General features: G+C 42.1%; 1 protein-coding gene across 1 annotated transcript; it reads left to right on the top strand.

Moving 5' to 3' along the window:
- The first annotated feature begins 16,379 nt into the window (after window positions 1-16,379).
- RBP2 (retinol binding protein 2) lies at window positions 16,380-25,398 on the top strand. Its single transcript, XM_066556826.1, has 4 exons — window positions 16,380-16,452; window positions 19,037-19,215; window positions 23,517-23,618; window positions 25,345-25,398. Exons 1-4 carry the CDS (start codon window positions 16,380-16,382, stop codon window positions 25,396-25,398), a joined length of 408 nt encoding a protein of 135 aa, XP_066412923.1.
- The last annotated feature ends 1,912 nt before the right edge of the window (window positions 25,399-27,310 follow it).

Genomic DNA, 27,310 nt, shown 5'->3' with positions numbered 1-27,310 from the left:
TAGGAAATTGAAAAAAAAATGACTGCAAATAAAGCTATTTTTAGAAATGCCAATTAAAGATACTAAACTCTGTAAATGTGTGCATACCATAATTCTTGACTCTGCCAAAAAAAGGACTATTAGGTATAAAACAAAATGCTGGAGGTTTAGAGCTTGTAAGTTATTTTTTTACTCTCAGTAGATATCAGCCTTTCAGAGCCTCAGCCTTGCTAAATGGTGGACTGCAGTTTTAAGGAAGCAAATGAGAGCTGTAGGATGCAGCTTGAACTTAAATCCTGAATTTACTGAAGTCAGTAAGAATGTTACCATTAGCTCTGGTGAAATAGATCTATACTGGAAGTGTTCCCTCAAAAAATAAAAATCTGATTTCTCAAAGCTAGTAAATTCATGGATCAAGATTTTGGAAAGAACAATGCTTACAAAAGCATGGCTAAGGGGCAATGCTTTTCCAAATGCTTTAACCAATATCTGCCCATGCATTTTTTTAATTGTTGTTGTTCTGGAGACACTGAGAGTAAGGTCACAGCTAGAAACTGTCTGTAGCTGTACACACAGCACACAGAAGATGAGACCAGCATTGCTTTGTGCAGTATCATTTTATGCCCATCATAGTCCCAATGTTCTCGTGCAGACTGAGAGCCTTGGCCTGGCAGATGAAATCAGAACACTGATTAAACCTTAGTGAGAGGAATAACACTGCCAGGCTTTCAGTCCATCAACACACTGGGTACAGTGAGCACCACCAGCTCACATCAAATTCTAAAAGGTTTAAATTCACAAGGTTTAGCAGGTAACCTGGAATTCCAGGTGTCTCCTGTCACAGCTGCTATCAGCCATTTTCAGGGACTCAGCCAGTGGGGAAATCACCACAGCAGAGCCTGCTCTGAACTGAGACCATCCCTTCCCTGCTGCTCTCCACTGGGACCATCCCTTTCCATGTTCTGAACTGGGACCATCCCTCTCCTGCTCTGCACTGGGACCATCCCTTTCCTGCTCTGCACTGGGACCATCCCTTTCCTGCTCTGCACTGGGACCATCCTTTCCCTGTTCTGCACTGGGACCATCCCTTTCCCTGCTGCTCTGAACTGGGACCATCCCTCTCCTGCTCTGCACTGGGACCATCCCTCTCCTGCTCTGAACTGGGACCATCCCTTTCCCTGCTCTGAACTGGGACCATCCCTTTCCCTGCTCTGCACTGGGACCATCCCTTTCCCTGCTCTGCACTGGGACCATCCCTTTCCTGCTCTGCACTGGGACCATCCCTTTCCCTGCTCTGAACTGGGACCATCCCTTTCCTGCTCTGAACTGGGACCATCCCTTTCCCTGTTCTGCACTGGGACCATCCCTTTCCCTGCTCTGCACTGGGACCATCCCTTTCCTGCTCTGCACTGGGACCATCCCTTTCCCTGTTCTGCACTGGGACCATCCCTTTCCCTGCTCTGCACTGGGACCATCCTTTCCCTGCTCTGCACTGGGACCATCCCTCTCCCTGCTGCTCTGCACTGGGACCATCCCTTTCCTGCTCTGCACTGGGACCATCCCTTTCCCTGCTGCTCTGCACTGGGACCATCCCTTCCCTGTTCTGCTCTTGGACCATCCCTCTCCCTGCTCTGCTGCAGCTCCTCTGCTCAGCCCTGCTTTTGCCTTCCCCAGGGGCTCAGTGCTGACTGGGACAGTTCAGGCCTGTAAATGGAACAAATGCTGCCATCCTCTCTAACCAGAGCCTGTTTTAAAACAGGCACTGTTATTAATCCTGCTTTGGGAAGCTGGGAGCCTGGTCTGACATGGAATCCTAGACTGACAAATGGCCAGGGATGGAAGGGCCCTCAGAGATCCAAGCTGCCTGCCATGGGCAGGGACACAGCATGGAGAAAAGGAGGTTCAGAAACAGCCATTGGAGACTCTCAAGTTAGCACAGCAGGGATGGCAAACTTTCTGAACTCTGTTATTTCATTGGTGTAGCACCAGATGTGCTGTAATGGACATCTAATTCCATTTTATAAAGTTTTGGGGTTTGCTTTACTTCAGAAAGTACCCAGAAGACATTACCCATGAAGACTTCAGCACCCCCATGTGATAAACAGGTCAATAATACTCCCTGTCCATGTAAATTCTTGTGCCACTCAGAATTGCAGACATGCAATCAAATTATTTATTTAAGTTCCCCTGTAATTATTTTTTCTTGGTAATGCTTATGGCTAAGGAGGGAAATATACTTGAGTCTGATCACCAGGTCCATGCAGAAGCTGCTTTTCTCTCCTGGAAGAGTGTGTTAGCCAGCCAGCTGTGTGTCCATAGCTAAATGGATATCCCAACAGACAGACAGACAGACAGACCACCAGCTCATGGGGATTGAGTTTTCTTCTACTTGGAATGGGGCAGATCAAAACTGGTTACAATTAAATAAAGTAGAAAGGTTGTAAGAGAGGGAAAGGATCAGAAACCTGTGGATCTTGGGCTAAAATGCTGCTCTGCTGAAGGGAAATTGCAACTCCTTGCCTATTTAAAATGCTATTTATCATCTTACACAAGGCTGAGGATATCCCAGTTGCCAAATTTCAGCACATCAGTCAGTTGTTTTTCTTGGAAGATTATTGGACACAGAAACTTTTTTCCTTAAAGTTTCTAATTATTGATTTCATAATCATGGACACCCTCCAAGCACCTTTCCACTCTTCAGCCCCAAGGAGAGCAAGAGAATAAACAAGTAACTGTATTGTAATAAAGTGATGGCTCACACCTCCATCCCCAGATAAACTTGGCAGGATTTTTTTAATGCTCAGCACTTACAAAGACCTTTTTGGAAATGTAGTTTTCCTTCAACAGAACTTGGCAGTTCATAACCCTTAATTCACCAGCTGTCTTCTAATTTTTGCCTGCAGTTCTCTCCAGTCTTGTGTAACATTCACAAACTCTTTTTGCAGAAGGTTGTAAGTGGATCAATTAACATCTAGCTAAGTAAATCCAATTGTTAAAAGCTATTATTATTGCAGTCAAACAGACAGCTTTTCCCCTTTGGGTCATTTGGTACAAGGGCAAATTTAGCACCATACTAATAACTAATGGCTTATCAAGCAGAAGCAATGTAACCTGCTGCTAATTATGGAGGAAAGGCAAGCCCACAAAGCACTTCCACAGCTCATGGATGGAAAATACAGAAACTTCAGAAATGTTTAACTTTCAGTAGATTCTCTTCAAATAATCTCAATTGCTTGTCATTATAATTGTAACCTCTTCTCTCACTGCAGCAACCCTTTCCCTTGGAAAAGGAAATGATGTTCATCCATTGCTTCCATGACAATGCTTTCCAATTAATGTGTGTAAAAATTAACCATGCTGTTTCCATGGACCTTTAACAACTGTTATCATGAAATGTAATTTAAAACTTCCTCCATAAAATAGATACTTACTGAATATATAGCATTCAACAATTATTTGACAAACATCTGCCTCCCTATTTCATAACTACCTAGTAACCAAGACCTTCACAGGGAATTCATATCCAGATTTGCTTGTGATTCAAGAATCAAGCTTCATATTGATTTTCTTGATCTTCAACAGAATTTCAGCCATGGTTTGCCAATATCCACTCTGTATTTCTACAATACCTTCAGATAATGGACATCTTATGTTTTGTTAGGAAAGCCCAGTGCCTGCAGGAGCAGCGTGAATGGAAAGTGTAAACAAAGCAGACTTTTCCCATTGTTGACAAAACACTTTTTCTTAAGGTGAACCTGCATCCTGCAGGGCCATTGCAGTGTAATTCCTCCCACCAAACAGCCATTCTCTGTTTTGTCCATGCCACTCAGGTTTTCTTTACCCCTTCCAGGGTATAAACTTGGCTGGTCCCATCTCTTACAAGCTAAGCCACGGAAACCAGAACTGAAAGGAGAATTGGGGTTCCAGTCTACATTTGTGCAACAGTCCAGCTCTGAAGGCTGGGGAGGAGCCCCTTGGGATGATCTGTGTAACACTTTGATTGTAAAATAAAATAACCAAGGGCTGAATGGCAAATTCCCCACATCAGATTCCCAGAGTGTCCCATGGGGCTGAGCTCTGGGGCACAGCAGAGCCCTGGTGTGGCATGGATGTGCTCCTCTGGGTACATCCACTTCCAGCAATGCCTGTCATTTGCTTGGCTCTCCTCTAGGAAATTTGACAGTAAAAAGCAAGAGTTCACCACTGCAACATTAATAAAACTTCCTAGAATGTATCATTTTGTATTATATTCTCATTTGGACAGCCTCATCTGTAACCACAGAACAGATTCCCAGCTATTCATCCTTTCACCCTCTAATTTGTCTTGGATTATTACCTAGGTGGTGCAGCTATTTCTAGTTTAAGAAGTTTTTTTCACCTCAAAGCAAATGTTTATTTAAATAATTTGCTCCTGTCTAGCAAAAGTGCACACAAAAGTAAAGTCCCTTCAGTACCATGTATTTTATTACCAGGGCAAGCTTTTTCTTTTTATTAGTAGCTAATAATAAGAATCCACACTGAACAATTAAGCAAAATAGTATTTCAGTTCTTCACCAAATCCTTCAATAAGACTGCCTGGCAATTAAGTTTCTGCATCATGGAGGCAAAATAAAATCCCCCCTTTCAATGGCAACATTCTTGTTAAAGGAAGGGAGGAAAGAAGGATAGGAAACAGGCTGTGATTATTGACTCTACACTTATTTACATAACAAGAGACCATTTGTCTTGTGGTACACCCTGATCTTAGTGCTGAGCAAATAAAAGTCAATATTGTGACAAGAGCACTCCAAATCTAAAATATTTAACTTAAATGTTCAGCTATTTGGCATTTCCAGATTGGAGCAGAAGCCTGAGCAGTTATTTATGTGTCCATCAGCATTACAGAGCAGCTAACATTTAAAACTTGTGTATGCAAGTGCAGAACAGCCCATGGGCATCAGCAGCACACTGCAAGGATAAGCTCTCCTTTAAATGCTCTTAGCCTCACTCCCAGAGCTTTCTTGTGCCTGTTTGTTGTGCCTTTCCTTCCCCTCCCCTTCCAGCTACAAAAGGCAACAGTGCAGAAGAGCAGAGGTGAAACACAAGGAGTGATGAAGCCTTAATGCAAAATTGCCCAGAAACTTGGAGTTAAGCAGAAAGGTTCCTCTCCATCCTGATATTCCCACTGAATTTTTCTCTCATGCAAGCCAGGATTTACTACAAAAAGGAAGAGTTTATAACACAGTGCAGTCACCATTGTAATTTGGTGAGGCCTAGAACCACAGCACATGGGAAGAACTCACTGGAATTTAACATTCCATCAAGCAACAAGGCTCACAATAGTTCCTTGCTCCCCTTCTCTAATTTGAAATCACCATGATTCGAGTTACATTTTCTTACCAAGGCACTGATGCTTGTCATCCATAACCATTCCAATTTCCAACACTTCTCTCCAGCTGGGCATGCCAAGGGCATGCAGAGGAGGTTAACACAACTCAATAGAACTTCTGTGAAGTGACTGTGTGATCTCTCACCCATCCTGCCACCAAACATGTTGCCATTCTTGATGCTGGCATTTCCAAGGTTATTTCTGTAGAGTGTAAGAGCTGAAATGAGGGATGTGGGACTCCAGGCAGCTCTCCAAAGTGCAGTTTATTGTATACAAAATGCAGTTTAGTGTATACAAAATGCAGTTTATTCCATCCAAGGTGTCACAGCAGCCCAGGGTCATGGGTGACAGAGCTGTGCCTACAGCTGTCAGCTCCAGCTGCAGGCAGGCCTGGAGACCCTTTGGTTTAGGTTCCAATGCATTAGAGACTTTTCTTTTGGTTACAATGCATTATAGACTTTTCTTTTGGTTACAATGCATTATAGACTTTTCTTTACTGAGCATCTCAATACAGCAGAACCAATCTATACCTTAACTATTTTCTATAGCCTATCATAACTGCTATAATTACCATATTCATGTTACTGTTCTCCAATCACTAACAGTCAGTACATTACAGTTTAAGCTGGAAGTTGTTATTCAATTTTCTTGCAGTGGAAAAGCCTGAGACCTTTTTTCTACTTGCAGCATTTGCTGCCTTGTTTGCCTGTGCTCTCTTTCTGCTTGGTAAATACATCTTCTTGTTTGGGGTGGGTTTATCTTGTGTTCTAAGCCATAAAACCCCTTCTAACTAACACACCCTTTGCCTCCTTGGTTACCCAGTGAGACTGGCTCAGCAATTCTTTTCTTCTATATCAAAACTTGCTTCCAACTCTATTCCTTCATCAAACTCCACATTTAAAAATCTTTCTGCTAAGCATCCATATCTGTGAGACTTTCTTGTCAAACTTTCATCCTTCCTAACATCAGAGGAAAATGAGAGAAAATTGCCATTTTATTTGTGTGGCAACAACACAGAAAGAACTTGCTCAGACACAGCAGTGAGCAGCTCCTCCACACACCCAGCTTTGGGTACAGCAAGGTAATGCAGCCTCTGCAGTGCCACACTGATGCCAATGTTCATCAGAGACTCTTAATTACTCAGGACAGTCCTTAAGGGCAGCACATGCTCTGAAGTGGCCCTGGCTGGAAAGCCAAGCCATCCCCACTGCTCCATTCCAACATTATTGGAATGTGTTCATTATTTCACCTACAAACACAGACACTCAGGTCCTCTTTGCAACTGGTAATAAATTCCAACTCTGAAAGAATTACTTGGGAGTTTTAGACCTATTATAGCTAAAAAAGCAGCCCCAGGCACAGGGCAGGCTGTCCCAGTGCTCTGCAGCAGTAACTCACCACCCCAGCCTTGCCTGAGCCCAGCTCAGCCAGTCTGAGACACGGGGGCTGCAGGAGCCAGACAAACAGGAGCTGCACACCAGGTTTCACACCTCAGCATGATGCAGAAACTGATGATTCATTCCCTATCAAGCCAAACAAAAAAGAAGTAAAACATCAGAGTTGCCTAGCAAAATAACCTGTGAACAGTCCAGTTCCTCCTCCTTATGGACTAAAAGCCCCAAAATTCCACTAGAAGCTTTCCTTGTCATCTTTTGTGCCATTGAACACAAGGAAAATGTCTCCCAAACACAGATGCAGAATTATTTCAGATAATATTTCTTTTCAACATATGTTCAACCCTTTAAAATGTATTTTTCTCTCACAGCGAGTCCACCTTGCAGACATTTGAATTATCACATTACACAAAATTCCATTTCTGGTTCTACCTCTCAGCATGGAACCATCTATTTTTGACTGTCTTTCCAAATGTATTTTGAGAACCAAAGAAACAAGGGCATACTCAAACTGCTGAAGGTCACTCAAAAACCTTACCAGGTGCTTAACTTTGAGGTAAAATTAACAGTTAAAAAGTACCTAATTTGCTTGAAAATCCTGTGGATATTTTTAGGAGACCCTTTTTGCCTTTTCAGCCACAATTAAAAAAAAAAAAAAAGCTTTGAAAATCTGATTAATGTCATGCAGTACTTCCCACTGCAGCTTGTGTAAGTTCAGGCACATTCAGGTCCTTCTCAGTCATGTCCTCCCCTGAAGTGATTGGTTTTCAGGACCCATTAGACACTAGAAATTTGAAAGGGAATGTCCAAATCTTAGTCAAGTGAAGGTAAATGTAGAACAGATCTCCCCAGACAAGTAATATTGTTCTTCTTTTAAGTCCCCCCTGCACAATGGAAAGGAACAAAAAGGCCTCACAACAGCAAAATTCTCAATAGCAAAATAAGTACAGCTTTCAATCCCAGAGATGACCAAGGGTTCATTGCAGCTCATCTCTAAGCACCAAGCCTCAGGACACTGGATCATGAGGAAAATAATAAATGTACTAGGTATGCACAGAAAAGGGCCCTTTTCATAAGAGATCTTTCTTTGTGAAGTAAAGCTCTTCCTGGACCCACTACAACTTTTTTTGGAGTGCATTTTGCTTTGTTGTGCAGCAGGTGTCTTCCACCAGACAAAAAAAATAATTGTTGATGAAACAGCTGGGCAGAACAAGATTTTTCCTTTTTTCATATTCCCTATTAAGTACTCCTTAATTTTATAAAATTCAGGTTTTTTAAGATGTACCACAGGTCATTTTGGTGCTTATTTGCTTATAATTTTGCCTTTTCACAATGAAAGTTCTTTCTGAAATAATACTTTTTAATTTATTTTTTATCTTTTGACAGGACCACAGAACTACCTGTAATTTTGCCAAGGATTTCAAAAGTAGGTATTTCCATGTTTAAGATTGATTAATTAACTTCCATGTTAAGATTAATGCAAATATGTTTCCTTGTCCTATTTAAATCTAAATTCAACCTACTGTCCACATTGCAAATGCCCTTGAATGGATTCTGCGAGGGACTGAGATCTCTGCCTTGATATGGGAGCTATGAAAGCACAGTGCTATCACTGACAGGAAGGAAAAAGCTGTGTTGATGTGCTGAGGAGATAAAAGGGAGATTAGCCAGCAGCTGCTGGTCAGACACTAATGAAAATGTATTAGTGGGGGGAAAAGGAACAGTCTTGGGCTGCTTTTGATAAATCTAAACTTCCAAAGCATCCAATTAGAGACTGGCTCTGGGAAGTGTGTGCGTAACAGCCACCAGGGAAAGGCTGTGATGATGATGGGATGTGTTCTTTGAAACTCCAGCTACAGCTGATTGCCAGGCAGCCCCAGAGCCCTGAGCTGTGAGGGCAGGATCTGTTGGGCAGAGATGGCCAATCAGCCTGGCGAGGCCACCAGGAGCTCACCCATTCCAAGGGTGGCAGGCACCAGGCTCTGCTCCCAGCTCTGCTGACAGAGCCCCCAGCCCTTCCAGCCACGCTGCCCTTGGTCACTGCCACCCTTCCAAGGTGCTTGAGCCCTTAGCCCTTCCTTCCTTCCTTCCTTCCTTCCTTCCTTCCTTCCTTCCTTCCTTCCTTCCTTCCTTCCTTCCTTCCTTCCTTCCTTCCTTCCTTCCTTCCGCCACTTCCTTCTATATAAAAAATTTCACTTGTGTAGTTCTGCAGTTTCTCTGAAGCTTTTAGTGTAAATTGGTGCCACATGGACTTTGGGTGTGTGTGGTCTCTGTCTCTGACCCACCCCCTCTACATTACAGTAACTCTCCTCATCAATTGATTGATTTTTTTTTATTTTTTTCCCACATATAAACTGGAGAAACACATCATGAATATTACTCTGAACTTCTGGGGAATCCTTTCATAATCTGAGATTATATTTAAGTCTCAGGTTTTCAAGTTTCAATCATTTTTCTTTTTTCTTTTACTCTTTTAGTGAAACACAGCTTGCCATTCTCTTATATCATATATCTATAGATATAGAAATATAGGTATATAGATATATAGATATATAGAGAGAAAGGTAAATCTCTATCTAAATCTATAAATTTTCATCTGAAACACAGAATTTAAAAAACTTTCTTTTCTCTTTTATCTTCTTCTATATTTAAATATACTTGGTACATTTTACTGAAAAGTGAAATTACCATATCTATCAATTCCTTATTTCAATTCAGTTTTCCAGTGGCAATGTCAATAAATCAGATATAAATGCTCCTTCCCCTGCTTTGCATGCATGTGCATCCAGTAACTGGAACCACCTGGCATCCCTGCTGTTAAGAACCAATCCTGTCATGTGTCTGGGAGAAATCTTAACTTCAGCAATGTGTCGTGGATTGTCTTGCTTGGCCCATCCCCAGTAACTGATGGGTTGCACTCATGCCTTAGGAGCCAGCTTGCAGTGTCACATGTGCTGCATTTTAACAACTCTGAGTGGACAAACTCACTGAACTACTGCAGACCATATCAGGATTTTTCAACTTAGAGTTTCTTTTAAATATTCAATTTTCATCCTAAGCGCTATTTCTATCAAATTGCCAACTTAGAGCCAGGAATTCACCAAAATATCAGACAGATATCTAGATGCCACTGTTAGTACAAAAAATTATTTTCCAATGTTCCAGGATGCCTTGGAGAGTTGCTCCTGTTCATTCCTCAAACAGGATGGGGCAGAAGGAAGCCAGAGCCTTTCCCACAGAAGGAATGCTGCTGTGGGGCTGGAGATGCAGGCAGAGAAGAATTAACCATAGAGCCCTGTGAGAGGAGCAGATGAATGAGATTTACTGCACTGAGCATCCCTAATCATCAGGAAATAATGACCTGAGCTCTGAGAGGTGCAGCAGCACAGGATGAGGGAACTCACAGTTACCCTGATTTGCTGCTGCCTCCCTGAGCTGCTATTTTTTTCTGTCTGAAGCACTAAAAGGGATTTATAGCAAAAAAAAAAAAAAAAAAGCAGAAACAGATCCAGTCACCTATGCAGGAATTTTCCTGGAGAGGGGTAACAGTTCTGAACTGCTCTGCACTGACAGCAGCACAGTGAAGGAGCACAGGCTGAGTGTTGCTGGGATTTCCATCAGTAGCTCTGGAGCCAGCTTACACTGGGACACTGCCCTTAAGTCCTTGAGTTGCCACAAGAATGGTTCTCACCTTTTTCTCAATGGCTACAGTGAACCCAAAATTGGGCACTAATTGGAACAGCTGATACAACCACTTCTCTTCATCAGGATTCTAGAACTGGGAGCAAAATCTTTCTATCATTGAATTCTATCACTTAATGAGTTATGTGGAAATTTGAGGTCTTAGATATTTGAAAGTATCTCTAAAAGTGTTATTCAGATGAAGTAAAGAGGATTGTTTCTGTCTGACAAAACTGAATCTTTAAAATATTCTTCTAATGGATGAGAGACCCTGCATTGAAATGACATTTCAGCTTTTATGTCAGGCATGAACAAGCCAAAGGAGATACATAAATACTAAATTGTTGTGGAAGTATCAAAGAAAAAACCTCAGACTTCTTTCTATAGATTCTTCTAATTTAAAATCCATCATCAGTATTCCAGTTCAATGTCTAAGTAATACAACCTTTATCTGATAAAGATAAGAAGTGGCAGTTGCAATTACAAAAGTTTGCCACAGAATAAATACAATTAAGGTAGAGATTACAGTTACAGATATTAATGCATAGTTCATGCAGGGAATTCACATCCTGAAAAAATCTTTTAAGAGAAAATTGAAGCAGCCTTAGTGGCAATGACAAAGCACTTGAAGGGGTTCAGATTTTCCATCCATGCTGGAGTTAGCCCAGAGTTAGCCCAGGCTTCAGTGCAGAATGTGAAGGTTCTGCTCATGATTGCTCTGCCTGGTGGCTTCTTCCATGACCATGGCCAAACCATGTTGTCTCCTCAGTTTTTCTGATTTCACAAAGGCTGATGATTTTTATCTGCTTCCTCGAAGCCTGAATAAAGAGCTTTGAATAAATGCTCAGGAGAACCAATAAATAAATAAATTCAGTATTCCCCATTCCTCATTTCAGTATTTCGAAAATCAAGGTCGGTCAGTTTTATCCACTGGCTAATAGTTGTCTAGAGGATAATATTTCAAAAAGTAAACCACCTTAATAAAAGTGAGTTCTCAAGACAATAGAGTCCACTGGATTGTATTTTTTATGTTATCAGTAACACAATCACAAGTGACATTATGAAGTCTCTAAAAGCTAAGCCAAAGTCCTCAGTTAAGACAGGAGGGAGGCTTTTGATTAATAATGTTTGTAACATCAGCAAAATCAGATGGAGTAGAAGAGGTGGAAATGACTGAAAAAAGACAAAACCTCAATGGCTGAAACCAATTACTTTATCTCTAAGAGTGATTTAAAGCATATTTTGTGCATCTTTGCTGAAGTTGAAGGTAAACACAAAAATGTGCTGAAGTGGCATATCTGACCTCTGTGTGCCCTGTGCACACTGTTGCCTTTTTTCCCAACCTGGAAATGAAACTCAAAATAATTTTAGTAATGTCAGAGCAGATCTTTATTTGAAGGTCTTCAGGGGCAACTATGGAAAGATGTCCACAAAAGGCCCTCCCCAACAGAGATGAGTACACAGTTACAGGTTTTAGGAAATTAGCATAATTGATAAAAGCACCAATTAGGAGGACAAGTGGTGATGCAATGCCCCCCAGGTCAGGCCCCTGGGCACTGGCTGGGCTCTGTCCATGACATGGATCTCCAAGAGTTGCTCCCAGCAAGAACCAAGACAGCACAGGGGCCTCCCAAGGCTTGGAGCTCTGGAATTTGTTTTTTCTTTCTGCCCAGGGAAAGGCCGTGGAAAAGTACTGGGAAAACTTATAATAATAGGTGACAGAGCCACAGATCTATGTGCAAAGGATACAGAGAACATAGAAAAGAAAAAAAGGCAAAACCCAGACTGGCATCAACACCCTCATCCTCCCACAGCGTCTGCAGCCTGTCCCTGCTTTGTCATCAGGTGTCAGACAAGTTTGTCCCTGCGGATCTCTGCTCTGGCAGGGCACCAAATAGAAGTGTTTGGGCAACTAGAACTCTCTGTACAACTGGCCAGAATCCTCCCATTCCCTCTCTGCAGGGCTGAACCCAGCAGCAAAGCCCAGGAGTCCCAGGCAAGCCTGCAGCTCCAAGGCACTGGCGTGGGTTTGCCTGTACTGAGAGAGGCTGGGATCACCAGGGATGGCCAAGGCAGAGCAGGGCCAGGCAGCCCCACGAGGGCCAGCAAACTGTACCTGCTGAGCCCCTTCTGCAAATCAAACCTTTCATTCTGCCCCCTCCTGCTGTGCACACCTCTCCTCCTGCTCCTGCCCATCCTGCTGGGCCCCTGGGCAGCACTGAGGCTGCAGGACAACCACACATGGACAAGGAGCCCATGGCCTCCTTCCAGAGCACTCCTGGTGCTCAGAACGTGGCTCCTGGGCTTTGTGCAGAGCAGAGCCTGTGGGACAGCACCTCTGACAGCTTTTGCAGCAGCAGCCATCACTGAATGCATTGCAAATGATTAATTTTCTAAAAAAAAAGTTAAAATAAACCTAGTGAGTGCAATGTGCTAACAAGTTAAAAATAATAATAGGTGTCTGTGACCATGCTGCTTCTGTCTGAATCCTTCAGGGGGATTCAGTTGCTAAGAACAACCTATGCAGTTTGCCATATTCCCATGTGTTAAACAACAACCAAATCACTACAGGCAAAAGTCCCAGCTGTCAAGCATGAGGAGTGTAGGGGCTGCTTGGGGGAGGAGTACCAGGCATTTCTCTCCTCTGTCATATCTGCAGATTGGATAATTTCAAAGAAAAATTAAACGAGGCAAGGGCAGAGTGGGAAGCATGTTACAGACTCTTCAAAACACCATCCCCAGAAGTTTACAGGGAAAATTCCATTTGACTGGTCCTTCTGTGCTTTATCTAGAGCTCTGACAGAAGAACTTTTCCAAGGGGAATGCACTTGCAGCTCTTTCAGACAGCAAGAAAGGCTGAACTTTGTTCACCTACCCAGACAGAATTTCCCTTTGGGCAGGTCTCAGACACAATGAGAGGAACTGGAAATGTTGGAAGCAGTACCCATGACTGCTGACTCTTCCACACAAACAGCATTTGGGTGTTTTCCATGACAGCTTTTCCTTTCAAACTGCCTCTAATCAATCCTGACTCATAGGAACGAGGCAAACAATGCCATCTTTGTTTCTTCACACACAAATAAAGACTGGAAAAGTTACTTAGGCTTTTAGCAGAAGTAAGTTGATTTTTTTGACTTTGCTTTATTTCCAAGAACTTAATATTCAGCCATAAATCTTATTCCTATGTTGAAAAAAAAATTAGCTCAGTGTTTCATTTTTAGCAAGTGGTTTTGCAAGCAAAGGGTGCTGAGAACAAGACAGCCATGACAATTAGGAGAGGGCACCTTACCTGCATTTCTCCAAATGTAGACTTTTTCCATGGGCAGGTAATACTGTTTTGCCATTTTGAAATTTTGTCTCTGTGTATGGAGTGCATAAGCAATAAATACAAAGCACAAAGAATAATTTCTAAGATTTCAAGTAGATAATTCAAGTCAAAATTTTAAAACTTTGTGGAGAGGCAGGTCAGTCTAACTGGCAAGGCAGAGCTGGGAGCTGGAACTGTTTCCCCTGGGCTGTCAGGCAATAGTGTGAGCAGTCCCTGTGCACCCTGTGATTCAGGCAGCCACTTGGCTGTGCTGGAGGTTCTACTGTCTCTCAAGATATTGATTCATAAACTGAATATTCTCTTTGTGGACCTTAGTGCAACACTCTTTTAAAGCTCATGAAGCATCACAGAACTCTGTCAAGTCAATATTTCATGTTTTAATTCCCTACTTAGCCAGTTCTCTGGTTGGTTAAATGTAGTGTCTGTAAACCTCCTGGTTGTATTTTTACCTGAAAAGGCTCAAAATGCTAATTTAGTCTGATGGATAAACACGTGCTTAGAAAATACATATATATATTGGGGAAAAATGTAAAAAAATTAATAAGAGATGAGCATAACCAAAACACTGTGGGGAAAAGCTGTACAAGTATATGTCTATGCTGTTAACTAGCTATGATATTTTGTGCAAAGGATGCATTCATGTCATAATTAATTCTCTCAGAACGTGCCTAGCTCTGCATATCTACAGCAATGGAGCCTCCTGTTACTCTGTTAGTTGTTAATGGACATTAATTGCTGATGGTCACACCATACAGCTTCAGTCTCTTCCCCAGCTGACAAAAATTAGTGTCACATAGGAGGTAAACTGTGTCAGAACTGAACTCAGTGAGCATCTGGAATATCCCACCCTGAGCTTCTAGCACATGCTCTCATTCCAGGAGGTGATTGTAGACAGTCTGATATATTCTTCTTTTTACAGGACCTTTTTGTATGCACATATAATATGTAAATAGTAATAATGTATTATTGACATTGATGCAGCACAGAAGCTAAGAAATCAAGTACACAAAGATGTTCAAAATCCAATTATTGCAGAGGTGTTACATAACACACTACAGAGCAAAAGGGGTTGAATTTTCACTTTCAACGTGGCATCACTCACAGAGTTCCATCTGGAATTTCTCAGCGTGGAAACAAACACATCAGCAGTGGGTGCAGTCAGCCCAATAAACTGTGCTGGAGATGAGGCAGGTTTCAGAAAGCTGCAGGTTTCAGAAAGCTGAAGGTGTCAGCTTCCCTGCATCAATTGCTCTGCAGGCACTGCCAGGGCTGCAGGACATTTCCTGGGGACATTCCCACAGGAATTCAGCTCCAGCTTCCAGTCACTGAGCTCCCCCTGCCTCTGCCCCACTGCAAACCCTCTGCAGGGCTCCTGCAAGTGCAGACCAGGACACTTCTTTTCCTTGTCTTAAATTGGCTCCTGAAGTTGAGACATTTTAAGAACTCAACCCCCAGAAACTCTCAACTTTCTTTGGGTTTGTTTTGAGGGGTTTTTTTAATCCCTGTACAAATTTTCAGCATTTGTGGAATTTTAACTTGGTTAAATTTAAACAAAGTAAAGGCACAGAAGAGAAATCATAGGATCAGTAACTCTTCCCTTATTTCTGAGTTGAAGATCTAGACCTTAGTACATTTTCTAGCAAATTTTTAAATAATATTCCCATTTGAAAAAAAAAAAAGGAGAGGAAGGCAAGGAGTTCAAGAGATTTACCTTTGGCCACTTCAGTTATTGTCTCCATAGAGCCATCTGTACATTATCTTGTCTGATGAAAGCCACAACATGAAACCTTATCTTAAATTAATTTGCTTTTACTACTTACTTTAAATTCCAATAAAATTTGACTGCACATTCTCTGTTCTGACACATTCTGAATGTGCTTATCTGCACAACTGAAATCCATGTTTTTCTCCCCAGCTATGTATAAAATAGATTTCCAATAAAAACTGACATGTTTCAGAGGAATTACGAAATAATTTTCAGGGCAGGATTGATACTAATTATGATTGATTTTGATTTAGTTTACATTTGCTAAACTTGCTCTTAAACCAAAACAAAAAAATGAAAGTGTAGTTGGTCTAAGTACAGCTATTGGTATATGGCAGATATATTGAAAATCAAAAAAAGCCAAAAATATTTTGAACAGGAGTATTCTCTTTCCTGCCCTAACATTTGTTTCACATTCAAGACTTCCTGAAGCTTTAAGTGGGAGTTCAGTATGGGTCAGCTCTGTAAGACTCAGATTCATAGGGAAAAGTGACACATAGAAAGGAGCTAAAAACCAATTCACCTTGGACACTTTAACTGGCTTGTACAATTTGCCACCGTGTTCAATACATTTCAAAGGTATCCCATAATAGCCAGCAGTTTTCTACAAAGGTCACTGTAAAATCATATCCTGTATTACTCCATATTTCTGAAATTGTTCCTTGTCTGCCAGCTGTTCAACTGAACTTTGCCAATGAAAGCAAAGTTTCCAGGGTTATCACTCTGCCCCTTCAACTGCATTATCTACAAAACCATAAACCTGAGTGGAAAAAAAGCTCAGGAAAGGTTTATAAAAGATTCCCTGAGCAGAGGCCGTGTCCAGCCTGTGCTCCTGAGCTGAAGCTGCCTTTGGGCTCTGCCACCATGCCTGCCGACTACAATGGCACCTGGGAGATGCAGACCAATGAAAACTTCGAAGGATACATGGTTGCTTTAGGTAAATGAAGCAAAAATATTAATTAAATGTTAATTAGATCAAGAGAAAATCGTTCCATTCTAAGTCAAATCCTTCTAAAAATTAATGAGGTTTTTCTGCAATGTACATTGTGGCAGAAGGGTTACTGCCAATCACGTTAGAAATCAAGTAATTGTTTTCAAAATTGCAATGATCTAAATATATAAGCAATTGAAGACTGGTAGCCAAAGATGTTATTCTTTATTTAGATAAATGAAAAAACAGATACAGGTGGGGGAAAACACCCCAAACCAACAAATTTTCAGATCTAAAAGCTCTTTTTTTACTCCTGGTATATTCTTACTGTAACTTGCCACAAGTTGGTTAAAGAGGAATAAGATATTCTATAGCAGTAAATTAACAATAATGCCATTATTTAGTTAGTGCTCTGAATTAATTATGGTACAGAGAAGAAAAATTTGATGCTTTAACTGATTTTCTACTAGTTTTACCAAAGAACCTTAATCCTAATTGATTGATCTGTTCAGACTGAAATAGAAGAAATATATAAATACATAAAAATAAACTCTCCTCATTATTCATCAACAATTGAAAGCAGTTGCAATTTTGCCAAAGCTTTAACTCTCTTAAGAGAGAAAGGCAAGTTTCACTACTCGTGGTTTTTAGCTTTTGCATTTGTGGAAAAGAATTCAATAACTTCAGGGACATCTGTAGATAATATGTATAGACACTTGTGAGGCACAAAAAGAGAGAGTGCTTGAAAATGAGAATGATTAGGACAATGTCTTGAATTTCAGGAGAAAGATACACATTAATTGAAGTGATTTTTGTGCATATGTGCATATATAAACTATAAGTTATATCTACACAATCAGATATAGCAATTTTAAACTGCCAATGAATAAGCAAAAATAACCCAACACCAAAACCAGTGCAAAGATGCAAATGCTGTTGGTGAGTCTCAGAAAGAAGTGGCAGGGAAAGGGTGAAAAGATATTCTTCTGCTCTTTTTCTGCCCATTTTCCATTTTGCTGATATTTTAAGTATTAATATGCTCAGATTCAAAGCACACAGGTTTTGAGGGGTACTTTTAATTCATCTGTCCTTTTAATTAATGCATACACATTTCTATACTTTAATTAAAGATTAGGTTTGCCCTCTAAGTCAGAAAGTTTGATTTTATCATAAGCATGCTACAAAGTATTTAAATATACTATAATAGAACTACATATCATTTTTATTGCTTATATTGTTCAAAATGCAGTTATGAAAACCATGCTTTAATAAAACCTCCCTTGTTTTTCTCCAGCAGCTACAAGACAAATATATTAGTCAGAAATAGCATTTCTTTAGAGGTGTAGACATTTTTGCCCTCAGAGAGAACTAAATTTTATGTTGCCTGGCTATAAATCAGCCCCAGAGATACCTTTAATCCACCAGAGCAGATAAAATATACCCAAGAAGTCTTGCATATAAATACTGAACAAGACCATTATTCCCCATGTTTAAAAGTCACATTTTTTTTCCAAGCCTATCCTCTTGCTTAGCTCAATTAGTGCTTCCCAAGCAGGATAATGAATCTAGCAGAAGCAAAGGGCTCCATTAGTGAGTGGCATTGCTGGGCTGGCAGTGATTAACAGCCCCAGAGGATGGGATGGCCAGCAAACCAAACCCATCTCCCAGAACTGCAGGAGCATGGGAGGTGGTGCCATGTGCCCACAGCAGCACAGTCACATCTCCTGGTCAGAAATGGTTCTTGCAGATGGTGATTGGAGCTGCTGGGCAGCCTGGGATGGTGCCAGGGGTGCTCTCCCCATGGAGGCAGCAGAGCTCCAGGGCCAAGCAGGGTGTGCAGGGAACAAAATAAGGGTGCCGAGGAGATCAGCACTGCAGGAAATGTTGACAGAATATGAAACAGAAACTGTCAAATGCTCTACACAAATGCTCTTTTTTGACTTTTGACTTTGAATTTGTCTCCTTTTGAACTGCAATTTATTTGTCTGTCTGCTATTGAACAATAATGGATTTCACGTTTTTATTTGATGGCTCCTCTTTTCATTTCATTCTTTTACACTAATTAATTAACCTCTTGTATACTCCCAGACTACAGGTTCATCATAAAAGTGACCTGCCCAGGTCCTCTTGATGACATACTTATTCTCCCTTGATTACATACCCTGTCTAACATGCTAAATCTCTGATAAGGAATATAATTCTGAGATCCTTCTTTAGTGAGGCAAAAAAGGCACTGTCAGGCTTAATAGCCCCTCTTGTTTCACATTCTCAAAAACATTTAGGTGATTAAACACACCAGCCTCTATTCACCCCTGGTTCTATGTTGTATGTTCACAGCATTCCCACAGATATCCCATTAAGAAATAAATTTATTATCAGTGGAAGAGCCTCAAGTTGAAAGTGTACTTGTAAGCACAAGATGATTTTTATTTGAAATAATGTTTTTCTCTGAAAAATGTTGCAGTAAAAGCACCATTTGAGAACTATGTTTGACTTACTTTATTTTTTAATGTGTAAATATAAATGCTGTGGGGTTTTATTTTCATTACCAAATACTGGAATTTTCACTCTCCTTTCTGGTTTTTGACAGGTATTGATTTTGCAACTCGTAAGATTGCGAAACACTTGAAACAAACAAAGGAGATTGTTCAAAATGGAGACAATTTTAAAACCAAAACCCTCAGCACTTTCAGAAACTATGATGTGGACTACACTGTGGGGGTGGAGTTTGAGGAGCACACCAAAGGACTGGATAACCGAGTGGTGAAGGTAAAAACCTGGGGTCTGCTCACACCACAGTCAGCTCCAGGAGCCTGCAGTTCCCAAAATCAGCTGAATGCATTAAGTCAAACCCCAATATTTTACAGACATCAGAGGATTTTTATAAAGCAGGAGTAATTTGCATCCTGAGACAGTTTTCTTTCCTGCTACAAGCATTTATTAGAAATGCAAATCAGGATGGCTACTGAGATATGTGAGGACAATCATTAATTAGGTTTTTCTAGTGGGGGATTTTTCCAGCTTTTCTGATACACCTTATATATATTTAGAAAGTAGCAAAATTGTATTTTTACCTATGCATCCTCCTTAAGGAAACTGGGGGTTGATCCCTGGGAATTTAGGACTCCATCAATAGCACTTTTCATTTTGGGATGGCTGGCTTTGCACTGATCACTCTCAGCTGGGCAGTTTAACAGTTGGGCATTGTTAAAAATAAACCTGCACTCAGCTTTTACTCTTAGGGGAGCTTTGGGAAGGGGCAAGGCAAAGATGTGAGGCAAAGCTTGGAGGGTGGCAGGGCACTGCAGGGCAGGAGGGCAGCACTGGGTGCTTTACTGCCCTGGGGATAACTGGAGGCACCTGAGCTCCTGTCCATTTGTTCAGACACCTTTCAGGGGATTTTGTGGCCAGCACCTGTAGTAAGGGCCATGTTGTAGCCCCTGCCCCACCTCCTGTGGCAGAATCAGCTCCTGGGGGATTCAAGCAAGGCTCTCTCAGAGAACTCAGGGAGGAAAACAATACACACAAGCACCCATTCACCTCCTGAATTCAGCTTCGTGTTTCTGCATCAATACTGCCTCTGTTTTGTTTTCTTCTCACCCTAAAAGCTTAAGCAACACTTTCAGATGTAGAAAGGCCAGTAGATGTGAAATTTCCATTGGCTGTACCTGTGGGAGCCTTGCTAATCCAGCATCCCCTTCCTCCCTTGGTCATCACTCACTGAATCTCTGTTCTCAGCCCTGCTGATTTCCACACCTCCATCTCCACACCTCTGTTCTGCCACTCAGCTCCCAGCTGCCAAACTTTGAGAAGCTGAGATCAAAGCTCTCTGTCAACAAGACCTGTTTGTTTTGGCAATTGCCACAGGAGAGTGGCAGCATAAAGGACATGTTTGTATTTGAACTCACATCATCCCTCACTGGAGGGGCACAAATTTAGCAGAAGACATGGCTTGCTCACCACAGACCACTTTTAATTCTCAAAATAACTTTGTGCAGTGTAATTCCTATGATTTCTTCCGAATTATTTCTCATTCACAGCACTGCAAGCCATCAAAGAGTAAGACCCATTTTTTTTCACTATCCTGAACATCCCTATATCTAAATTTTCTTTCTGTCTCCTTCTCCAGTGGGCACTGAGTGGAACTAATTCCTGTGACAAAGTCTATGCTTAAAAACACTGCTCCCACATCTCTTCAGATCAGTTGAAGGCATTGCTAAGGATCTAAGGACTCATTAGTTTCATCACCCCTTAAATCCATCAATTAGTGCTCCTCTAGTGCTCATCACCACTACAAAAACCTTGCTCTGCCAAGGGAAGGGAAGGGAAGGGAAGGGAAGGGAAGGGAAGGGAAGGGAAGGGAAGGGAAGGGAAGGGAAGGGAAGGGAAGGGAAGGGAAGGGAAGGGAAGGGAAGGGAAGGGAAGGGAAGGGAAGGGAAGGGAAGGGAAGGGGGTGACGGAAGGAAGTGGTTGAAGGAAGGAAAGGAAGGAAGTGGCGGAAGGAAGGAAAGGAAGGAAGTGGCGGAAGGAAGTGGCGGAAGGAAGGAAGTGGCGGAAGTGGCGGAAGGAAGTGGCGGAAGGAAGGAAGTGGCGGAAGTGGCAGAAGGAAGTGGCAGAAGGAAGTGGTGGAAGGAAGGAAGGAAGTGGCAGAAGGAAGTGGCGGAAGGAAGTGGCGGAAGGAAGGAAGGAAGTGGCGGAAGGAAGGAAGTGGAGGAAGGAAGGAAGTGGCGGAAGGAAGGAAGTGGCGGAAGGAAGTGGCGGAAGGAAGGAAGTGGCGGAAGGAAGTGGCGGAAGGAAGTAAGGAAGTGGCGGAAGGAAGTGGCGGAAGGAAGTGGCGGAAGGAAGTGGCGGAAGGAAGTGGCGGAAGGATGGAAGGAAGGAAGTGGCGGAAGGAAGGAAGTGGCGGAAGGAAGGAAGGAAGTGGCGGAAGGAAGGAAGGAAGTGGCGGAAGGAAGTGGCGGAAGGAAGGAAGGAAGGAAGTGGCGGAAGGAAGGAAGGAAGTGGCGGAAGGAAGGAAGGAAGGAAGGAAGGAAGGAAGGAAGGAAGGAAGGAAGGAAGGAAGGAAGGAAGGAAGGAAGGAAGGAAGGAAGGAAGGAAGGAAGGAAGGAAGGAAGGAAGGAAGGAAGGAAGGAAGGAAGGAAGGAAGGAAGGAAGGAAGGAAGGAAGGAAGGAATTGTGCATTTATAACCCTACCTGATTTAATTTAAATTACAATACTAATTTCTAAACGAATCATGTTATTTGTTTCTAGAGGGCAGAAGGAAAAAGGACACATGTCATGCCATTACTTTCTGAATTGCTCTAAAAGTATTTTCTGGTCATTTCATTAACAAAACAATGCCTCAAACACATTAAAGTTAGATGAAGGTAATAAAATTGGTAGGCAACATTTAAATGTAAAGAGGGCATGGATAATTTAAAGAGCATGTAGCTTGAAAATTCCGTAAATAAGAAAGAAATTAACTGAAATGGAATGAGTTTTGTCTCATTATTAATGGAAAGCTCCCTCATAAGAGAAATAAATCATCCAGTGCTGGACTAGAAAATGAATTAAGCTCCCAATATGCTTGGAGCTTTATAATAACTGAGCTTTCATGGACTGTAACTGGTGTCTAATACGGAGTTGTCTGATACATGGTTAAATACACCCCTAAAGGACAGTGGTTCAAATGCAGAGCAATTCCAACAAAGTTGCTTTGAATGTACCCTGACACATCTGTAGACAGATAATTCAGCCTGTACAGAGAACTTTTCCTTGCTGAGGGTTCTCTTGCTCCTGGACAAGAATCAGCACACCCAGGACCTTGTCTGCTGCTGCTAGCCTGAACCATGGCAGAGCAGGAGATGGTTGGGCATGGAAGGGATCTCCTGATGGCACCAGGTCCAGCCTGGAGATAGCTGAGCATGGAAGGGATCTCCTGATGGCACCAGGTCCAACCTGGAGATAGTTGAGTATGGAAGGGATCTCCTGATGGCACCAGGTCCAACCTGGAGATAGCTGAGTATGGAAGGGATCTCCTGATGGCACCAGGTCCAACCTGGAGATAGCTGAGCATGGAAGGGATCTCCTGATGGCACCAGGTCCAGCCTGGAGATAGCCGAATATGGAAGGGATCTCCTGATGGCACCAGGTCCAACCTGGAGATAGCTGAGTATGGAAGGGATCTCCTGATGGCACCGGGTCCAGCCTGGAGATAGTTGAGCATGGAAGGGATCTCCTGATGGCACCAGGTCCAGCCTGGAGATAGTTGAGCATGGAAGGGATCTCCTGATGGCACCAGGTCCAGCCTGGAGATAGCTGAGTATGGAAGGGATCTCCTGATGGCACCGGGTCCAGCCTGGAGATAGTTGAGTATGGAAGAGATCTCCTGATGGCACCAGGTCCAGCCTGGAGATAGTTGAGTATGGAAGGGATCTCCTGATGGCACCAGGTCCAGCCTGTCTGCTCAGGCAGGGTCAGCTACAGCCCATTGTCTGGCTTATGATCACATGTCTTTAAATTTCTTACTAATTGTTTTAATACTGTAGGAACTGACATGTGAAGACCAGGTGTGCCGTCAGACATTTCAGAAAGTACATTAAAATAAACAAACAAATTTAGTGGATGAGATGATAGTAACATACTGTTCCTCTTGTTACTTTATGCAGAGCTAGAAAATGTGTTAGCACTGCACTTTGCAGTACAAGCCTTCAAGTCTTCTCTCGTGAAACCCAATAACTTTTTTCATTAATGGCTTTAAATAGCAAGAAAAAAATGCATTTTGTATATATTGCACCAGTAGCTGTGAACACACTCAACAATTCACCAGTTAGTGTGAACACTTGTTACTCATGTGTGTGAATAAACACATGGAAATGACAAGAAAGCACTGCAAAAGCTTCCCTCTGTCACACTGCTGTCATCCTGAATGCATCTGGGTTTTGTTTAAATGCTTTGGGGTTTTTTTAATGAGGAAATTGGAGAATGATAGGAAGCAACTGTAATTGCGTATTCACATTGTTTGAACTTATTTTTATATGTTCATAAACTTCTGGTGAATGTAACTGAGTTAATGATCTGATTCATGCAGTCCCTGGTGACCTGGGATGGTGACAAACTGGTCTGTGTTCAGAAAGGTGAAAAGAACAACAGGGGCTGGAAGCACTGGATTGAAGGAGACATATTGCATCTGGTAAGGGCTGCTCCACACACCCACAGCACATCACTGAGGCTGCAGCATAGACTCAGGTTTTCCATTTCAAAGGATTTGTTATTTTTTTTTCTAGTTAGAAAGGTCTTTAGACAGTTCTGATCTCTGAACTCTAAGGAAATTTCTCCTCTGTTTCAACTCAGGAATGCTCAATTTCTGTCCACCTGCTCCCAATTAAGTCATAACCCTACAGTGGTTTTTTTGCTCCAGTCCACTTCCCTCCAGCCCTCAACCCTTCCTGTTACATTGCACCTCTAACATAATCTTATTCTTATACAATCACTGGTAAAGGAGAATAAAAAAACAAACCAAACCAGATGGCAAGATAAATGGTTGGGGTTTTTTTTCTGAGCCAAGCAATATGAAATTTTAGCACACTGCACTGTAATATAGATCAGAAACCCCTGAATATTCAAGAGGATCCCACAAACAACCTATACTGCAATTTTTTTTTCTTAGTTCAATAATAAATTCAAACACCTAAAGGAGCAAGCTGTAGCCCAAAGATAGATGTGGTGAGTCCAAGAGAAGCCAGAAAAGCCTGTGCAGGAACTCAGCAATCAGTGATGTGCAGAAGGATTTCAAAATGACAGTATTGTAGAATCACAGAATCATTAAATTTGGAAAAGACCTCCAAGATCACAGAAGTCCCAACTTTGACTGAACACCACCATGTCCATTAACCCCTATCACAAAATGCCACATCTACTTATTTTTTGGAACATTTTTCATAATGATAATGATTACAGAGTTTCCTGGGAAAGCAATCAGGAAATGGGCATGACAATACTGGGTGGCACAGCAGGTGGATGGAGAGAGATTCTTGAGAGGAGCCCATTGTTCTGTCCTAAGCTTTGCTGCAAGCAATCTGCCCCTTCACAGGTTTGCTTTACACATGCTTGGTGTGGGCAGTCACAGTGGCTCCCATCTCTGTGCCTGAAAGGGCAAAGACAGGAATTCAAAACCACAAAGTGCCACCCAACTAAAATCTCCTGTCCAGTGCACTTCTGCAGCTCTGCCTGAGCACACATCCAAAAGCTGAACTGGAAAGTTCTGCATGCTGGCACCACGGTTTAGGCTGAGGCTGGTGGAAACAAAACCAAGCAGATCCTTACAGCAGTCCCCAGAAATTGTCCTGCAGGTTTGGCCCTGCATTGCTGGCCAGCTTTCCAGTCCCTGTTTGGCTCAGGAATGGTGCCTGATGGCACCAGCCAAACTGGCTGCAATGTGCCAGCCTTTAAGGGGTCCCTGCAGCCCTGGGCAGCAATGGTGCACTGCTCTGGCCCCTGAGAAACAGCTGGGCACACCTCTGAAGCAAATCAGCTTTTGAAAGCATTCCTGGTTTTTTATTTATTTCCTTGTTTCAGTGCATCTCATGAATTTTGAGGTAACATGAATTATAAACTATTACGGTATATTGTTTTAATAACAGAACATGAAAAAGCCTTGAATTGAAGCAAAATTTTAATGCATTGTTCATGTTTATTCTTCTTAGAGTTCAATTCATGTATCAAAAACTAATTACTGCAACATGACGTGCATACCTGCTGTTTGGTTACATATAATGCACTTTTCTTACTGTTCTCTGTTTCATAAGCATAAGTTTTTAATGCAGTGGCTCAGTTGTAGCAATTTCTGGTGGGATCTGATATCTATGCAAAATAAAACTTCTACCACTATATACTAACTAATTGTTTTAATACTGTAGGAACTGACATGTGAAGACCAGGTGTGCCATCAGACATTTAAGAAGAAGAACTAAAATGGAGCAGAAAACCTCCCAGATTTTCATCACAATGTTATGCTGTTATGTTTTGTCTAAAGAGAAGAATGAAGCCAGATTTTCATTCCTTTGACACTTCTGTGTGAAGATATTATGTGCCTGTTTATGGAAACAAACACATTTTATAGAAATAACATCAAAGAGTTACATACCTCATAAATTCCTTTACCTTTCAGTCCAAGTTAAATAAAAGTAATTGTCTTTCAAATTATGTTTCCCTGCATCTTTATAATGACTTCCAGAGGAATGTCCATTAGCAACAAGGCTGAAAATTAACAGTCACAATTATTTCAGTCACAGCCTGTGTCTCCATAGTGCTGTATTATCATAATGTCTCTGGGTGACTGATTAACACTGGATATTCACTGGACTGTTTCTATTTAATTTAGTCCTGGATCACTAAGTCCACAGTTTCAGGCAACAGAATGCCTCACTGAGCACAGTACATGTCCTGTCACACCAGGACTGTTCCCTTGGATTTGGCCCAGCCAAAAGCTGCTGCTGATTATCACCTGATCAATATCTCACGGCCTTTGTGAAGTGCTGCAGCTCCTCAGTACCATCCTAACATGGATCAATGACAATGCTGTAACTTCCAGTTAGAACTGGCAGCCTAATAACCATCCCCGTGGGGAAATCTGCTGTTTGAAGCAAACCCTGCATTGAAGAGTTGTTCCATGGTGTGAAAAGTAAGGCACACTTAGGACTGTGAGAGGAAAACTGCAGAGTATACACAGTCTGCATGTACCCTGTGCAGAAAGAGTGCCCAGCATGCTGCAATCTTCACCTTGTACCCCCTTTCAGACACTGTAAAAAGAAAAATCTTTTCCATGCAATTCTTCCCAGTTTTATTCAGGGTTTTTCAAAAGAATTCATGTTCTTTGCTAAAGGCAAGTTTAAGATAACCATGGATGATGAACACTACTTCAGTAGATAGAAACTTTTATTACTCAACAAAATGTGTGCACACCTTCCCCAGAAGAGCTTGTATGCCCAAAAGCTCATCTGCTTTTTCCAATGGCATGAATTATTCTAATAAAATACACTGTCTTTCCTACAACCTTGCCTTTCAGATATAAAAACTTCCACATCAGCTTTAGCACTGTTAAGTTCCCTCTTGTCCATAGGCTCCCATCTCTGTTTAGTATGGGAGGAGTGAAAATCCACTGAACAGATCAGTGGCTCAGTGGAAGTACAGAAAATATGTGAAAAAGCTTTGGCAGAAATGGAGGAGCATATGCTTTCTCCTCATCTCCACCTGCTCCTCAGCCCACTCACTGTCAATAGCTCAGGGTAGGAAAGGAGGGAGTCTCCCAGCTGAACTAGGTCACATCTGCAAAAATCTGATTAATGTACCACCAATACTTCTATGGCCACGGCCACTATCCTGGTTCCAGTTGGGACTGAGATAAATTTCATTTTAGTAGCTAGTACAGAGCTGTGTTTTGGATTTAGTATGAGAATAATGTTGATATCACACTGATGGTTTAGTTGTTGTTAACCAGCGCTTCCTCCAAGCCAAGGACTCCGGGTTCCCTGTTCTGCCTGTGAGGAGGAGCACAGCAGGCTGGGAGGGAGCAGAACCAGGACAGCTGACCCAAACTGGCCAGAGTGATATTCCACACCACAGAACATCATGCTGAGCACACAAATCTGCAAGAAGGAAGGGGAAAACTGTTGTGTTTGGGATGGCATTCCCCAATAATTCCTTGGTCTTCCCAAGGAGCTGTTACACGAGATGGACCCCACAGTCCTGGACATGGCTGAACACCCACCTGGGAAGTGGAGAATGAACTCCTTGTTCTGCTTTGCTTGTGCAAGCAGCTTTTTCTTCACCCATTAAACTGTCATTAGCTCAGCCCTGGAGTTTTCTCAGGGATTGGCTCTGTGG

This window comes from Molothrus aeneus, chromosome 10 (genome assembly GCF_037042795.1).
Source record: "Molothrus aeneus isolate 106 chromosome 10, BPBGC_Maene_1.0, whole genome shotgun sequence".
In the NCBI taxonomy this organism is placed as follows: domain Eukaryota; kingdom Metazoa; phylum Chordata; class Aves; order Passeriformes; family Icteridae; genus Molothrus; species Molothrus aeneus.
Note: the sequence above shows the minus strand (reverse complement) of the source record. Positions and strands in the feature narration are given on the sequence as shown.

Coding starts and splice junctions, on each gene's coding strand:
- RBP2 (XM_066556826.1), top strand. CDS start 16,380: ATGCCTGCCGACTACAATGGCACCTGGGAGATGCAGACCAATGAAAAC. Junction 19,216..23,516: donor TGGATAACCGAGTGGTGAAG/GTAAAAACCTGG, acceptor TGATTCATGCAG/TCCCTGGTGACCTGGGATGG. Junction 23,619..25,344: donor AAGGAGACATATTGCATCTG/GTAAGGGCTGCT, acceptor TTAATACTGTAG/GAACTGACATGTGAAGACCA.